This window comes from Fukomys damarensis, unplaced genomic scaffold (assembly GCF_012274545.1).
Source record: "Fukomys damarensis isolate Sample0158 unplaced genomic scaffold, DMR_v1.0_HiC HiC_scaffold_36, whole genome shotgun sequence".
Taxonomy (NCBI): domain Eukaryota; kingdom Metazoa; phylum Chordata; class Mammalia; order Rodentia; family Bathyergidae; genus Fukomys; species Fukomys damarensis.
In genome coordinates, this window is record NW_022900948.1 from 44,863,751 (window position 1) to 44,868,370 (window position 4,620).

The 4,620-nt window shown below is 63.5% G+C and overlaps 1 protein-coding gene across 1 annotated transcript in view; it reads left to right on the forward strand.

Annotated features, from left to right (window-relative positions):
• Hmcn2 (hemicentin 2) overlaps positions 1-4,620 on the forward strand; it is a 103,445-nt gene that overhangs the window by 74,743 nt on the left and 24,082 nt on the right. The window contains 8 exon segments of the mRNA XM_033758996.1: positions 20-216; positions 497-680; positions 1,993-2,090; positions 2,472-2,738; positions 3,321-3,511; positions 3,831-3,912; positions 3,997-4,133; positions 4,469-4,610. Of these exon segments, the coding sequence (XP_033614887.1) occupies positions 20-216; positions 497-680; positions 1,993-2,090; positions 2,472-2,738; positions 3,321-3,511; positions 3,831-3,912; positions 3,997-4,133; positions 4,469-4,610 (1,298 nt within the window).

The following is a 4,620-nucleotide window of genomic DNA, read 5'->3' on the forward strand; positions in this document are numbered from 1 at the left end:
CACCTCCGGGAAGATTGGCGGGCCCACCTGGGGATCCCACTGCCACCCTGCTCTGCCACGTGCCCAGCCCTCGGCTGTGCCTCCCGTGCAGGTTCTACCTGGACGGCAGCTCCCTGGTGCTCAAGGGCCTGCGGGCCGTGGACTCGGGCGCCTACACCTGCGTGGCCCGCAACGCCGCCGGCGAGGATGCCAGGCTGCATACGGTCACCGTGCTGGGTGAGGCATGACAGGGGACATGGGGATGGGGACACAGCAGCTTGGCCAGCGTGGGGTCTCTGTGGGCCCCTGGGGGCGCTGAGTGGGCCGGAGGACCGAGCAGGAGACCTGGGCTCAGATCCCAGCCGTGCCCGCACGGGAGCTATCCCTGGGGCTCCTCAGTTCTCACACTCGAGGTGCCGTCCCTTGGGTGGCTCAGGGGGCTGCGGGCGTCGGGGTGCTGCGCCCACACACGGCAGGCACTGTCCCATCACCTCCTTTGCTCTCCGCCCGCCCCCAGCCCCTCCCACCATCGAGCAGGAGGCAGGTGGCACAGGGGTGCTGGTGAGCAGGCCCGGGGAGCCGGTGACCATGGCGTGCCCGGTGCGGGGCTCCCTGCCCATCCACGTGAGCTGGCTCAAGGACGGGCTGCCACTGCCGCTGTCCCAGCGCACCCTCCTGCATGGCTCAGGCCGCACCCTCAGGTAGGGGAGACCCCGGCTGGGCCTTAGAATGACAGACACACAGAGCTTCACAGTGGGAGACGGAAGACCCCGCAGGTGTAAAGCCTGGTGGTGACGCCTGACGATGGGGAGGATCGGAGAGCTTCCTGGAAGGAGGAGCCTGATTCAGTCTCACAGGAAGTGCTCACCATTTCAGGAGTGGGAGGAAAAGAAACATGCAAAAATGAAGATGTGATTTGAAGAAGAAGCAAGCAGGGAGAGAGATGGGGCAGCAGTGGAGGGCACTGTTTATTTCAGGGCAGACAGGGGTAGGCACTTGGCTAAGGGGACATTCGCATGAGATGGGAGGAAGTGGGTGGTGAGTGGGTTCCATGGGGAAGAGCAGCCGGAGAGGCAGCAGGTGCAAAGGTCCTGGGGTGGGCAGAAAAAGACAGGGCCAGGCTTTTTAGGATCCAGAAGGACTGGGGTTTTTCTAAGAGCTAGAAAGCCTGGGAGGACTTTTCTGTGCAGAGGTGGCTGACAGTTTTTTATTTTGTTTTTGTTTTTGTTTGGTGGTGAAAACATAAGATAAATGTTCTCATCTTAACCAGGCTTAAGCACATTCACAGCCAGGATGCTGAGGCGAGAGCATTGCTAGTTTGAACCCAGCCTGGACAGTTTACACCTAGTAAGGCCCTGTCTCAAAATAAGCAGTAGAAGGAGCTGAGACTGTAGCTCAGTGTGAAGGCCCTGGGTTTAGTGCTCAGTACCAAAGAAACACAGAAAAGCCAAGCAGAAGGAAGCGTTTGAGGACAGAATGAGAAGGGTAACACCTGCGACTCTGAAGCAGTCGTGTGTCACGAGGTTCACGGCCAGGTGGCGCAGGTCTGAGGTTGTCTTCGTTAGACAGACAACCCCGCAGTGTGTTTCCTGGGCAGACTGGGCTCACGGCAAAGTCTTTTGCGAAGCCACCAGGAGATCCCATCCGGCCCAGCTCCGGCTCTCTCTGCTTCCCTCTGGCAGGGCAGTGTTGGAAGCCAGGACTGGCTGCAGTGTGGCCTCGCTTTCAGGAGGGTCTGGCAGCCCCGGGGCGGGGGGCGGATCATGGGGACAGAGGGTGGAGACAAGGACAGAGGTGACCCAGAGGGAGGACAGGTGAGCTGTCCCCGTCCCTGTCCCCATGATGGGACAGCTGAGTCTCCAGAGTCCCGGAAAGCAGGGGTCCGCTGCGAGGTACAGTGGGTCACGGGACAGAGGGTGGACTCCCTTTGCGTTTCAGCCTCTCTGTGAGAGGGGGCGCTGCCGTGCACCCCTCCTCCTGTCTCCATCTCTCCCTCTCCCCTCCTCCCCGCAGGATTTCCCGGGTGCAGCTGGCAGATGCGGGCACCTTCACCTGCGTGGCCGCGAGCCTGGCTGGCGTGGCCGACAGGAACTTCACCTTGCAGGTGCTCGGTAAGGAGCAGGTGATGCCCTTTGGTCTGGGTGGGGACCGTGAGGGCCCCTGGCCATCTGGGGGAGCCCAGGGCAGATCACAGCAATTCTGCCTTTGACTCCTTGGCGGCTCAGCCCAGGTCCCACTCAGTGGTTGGGCGCACACAGTGCCAGGGCCTTGCCAGCTGCCAGGATAGTGGTGAGGCTGTGTCTGTTAGCAGCTCCCAGGGAAGGAGAGGCTGCTGCTGTGGGAGCCAGGGGGTACCTGCCTGGCCTTGGGGACCCCGGGAGGTTCCTGGCCTAGGTGAAGGCTAATCTCAGCCAATCCTGGCACAGGTGAGCAGGGACAGCTTTGCCAAGGTCCTGGGGCGAACTGGTCCCTTCCCACCCCGCCCTCCACAGTGCCCCCCAGCCTGGAGCCGGCGGACTTCCAGAGTGACATGGTGGTGGCTCCTGGCTCCTCCGTGGTCCTGCCATGTGATGCCCGGGGCAGCCCCCCACCCCTCGTATCTTGGATGAAGGATGGGGAGCCCTTGTTGTTCCAGAGCCTCGAGCAGGGGCCTGGCCTGCAGCTGGAGAAAGTGGGAGCCGGGGACTCGGGGACCTACTCCTGCGTGGCTGCCAGTGAGGCGGGGGAGGCCCGGAGGCACTTCCTGCTGACCGTGACGGGTGGGTCAGGTTCGGGTGGGTGGAGGAAGCCTGCGGGAGGCTCAGGAGGCTGGGGAAGCCCCTCCAGCTGGCTCTGGACAGGGCAGTCACTGGCCTGGGTTCCTGGGGACAGTAATTGGGACATTGATCCCCCAGGGCTGTGTCTCGTGGCCTTGGTGGCAGTAGCAAAAATAAGAGTGCATGGACTCGGTGAGAAATTCTGCAGTGTGAAGCTGTACTGGAAAAATTGCAGCCCATCACCCCCTGTACTATGTCTTGTCGGTCTTTGTTTTTGCAGTGTCGGCATGGAACCCAGGGCCTTTGCACTGAGCTATGTCCTGACCCCGTTTTTATTTGTTTTGAGACAGAGCCTTGCTAAATTGCCCAGGCTAGGTTCAAACTTGCAGTCTCCTGCCTCAGCCTCCCAGAGTGCTGGGATGACAGGCGTTCCTGCCTTGCTTGTTGGTTCTAAAGCCAGCTGATTGTCCCGAGCAGATGGACCCCTGGCTCTGATGTTGCCATGGGTCTGGGTCTGGGAAGAGGGTAATGGGGAGAGGAGCCCGGCCCTGGCCCTGGCTGTGGCTGACCGGGGCCTCCCTGCAGACCTGCCCCACATCCAGGACTCGGGCCAGCCCGCTGAGCTGACACTGATGGCCGGCGCCCCCATGGAGCTGCTGTGCGATGCCCGGGGCATCCCCCGTCCCAACGTCACCTGGCATAAGGACGGGCAGGCCCTGCATGGGCTGGAGGGCGGCAGCCGAGGGGACCGTGTGTTCCGCGTGGAGGGTGTGCAGGTGCTGGGCTGGGACTGGGAGCTGGTGGGCAGGGGAGGGCGCTGCAGCTGCCACGCCTGCTCCAGCTTTTCCTCTGTGCGGGCTGTGAGGTCGCAGACAGGGCCCCCAAGCCCTGTGATCGGAGCTCCTGACAAGTCCAGAGGCCCTCTGGGCAGAGGCGGGCCTTGTACCGGCCCTAAAGCGTGGAGGAAGAAATCCCGGGAGAGGCCAGGCGAGCTGGGAAGTGGAGAGGCAGCTCTGCAGGCCCGGGCGGATCCAGAGCCCTAAGTGGAGTCAGAGGGAAGCCGGGCTCATCCTGCTCATCCTGCTCTGTCCCCAGGTGGGTGATGCGGGGCTATACACCTGCCTGGCCGAGAGCCCGGCAGGCGAAGCTGAGAAGAGCTTCCGGGTCAGAGTTCAAGGTAGGGGATGTGGGGGTGGAGGCGGGTGGGAGGCAGGATGGGGCCTGTGGGTCGGGGTCCCTCTCACGTCCTCTTGTGCCCCAGCCCCTCCGAGCGTGGTTGGGCCCCGCGGCCCCCGCTCCGTGGTCGGCCTGGCCCCGGGGCAGCTGGTCCTGGAGTGCTCAGTGGAGGCAGCGCCAGCGCCTGAGATCGAGTGGCACCGGGACGGCGTCCTGTTGCAGGTGGGTGCCACGCTGGGACCCGGGCGCTGCCTCCAGTCCAGGCAGACACCAGGCCCTGTCTGGGTGGATCCTGGGCACTGAGCCTGCCCTGAGCAGCACTTGCCCTACCTGCCGTCTGGAGCCCTCTGCCCTGCCATTTTTGTCACTTTGGGGCGGGCCTGGGGGTCTCACTTAGCGGCTGTGTGACCGGAGGCCATGGGTGAGGAGCTCGGTGCTCCTCACACCTGGGGCGGTTTGCAGCTGGACTCGTGGATTTTGTGCCCTGGGGGAGGGGCTCAGGGTTGGGGTGCCCGCTCCCCGAGAAAAGCCTGGGTCTGTACCCCGCGCCTCTGCAGGAGGACGCGCACACCCAGTTCCCAGAGCGCGGCAGATTCCTGCAGCTGCAGGCCCTGAGCGCCGCCGACAGCGGCCACTACAGCTGTACCGCGCGCAACAAGGCGGGCAGCACCAGCGTGGCCTTCCGCGTGGAGATCCACAGTGAGTGTCC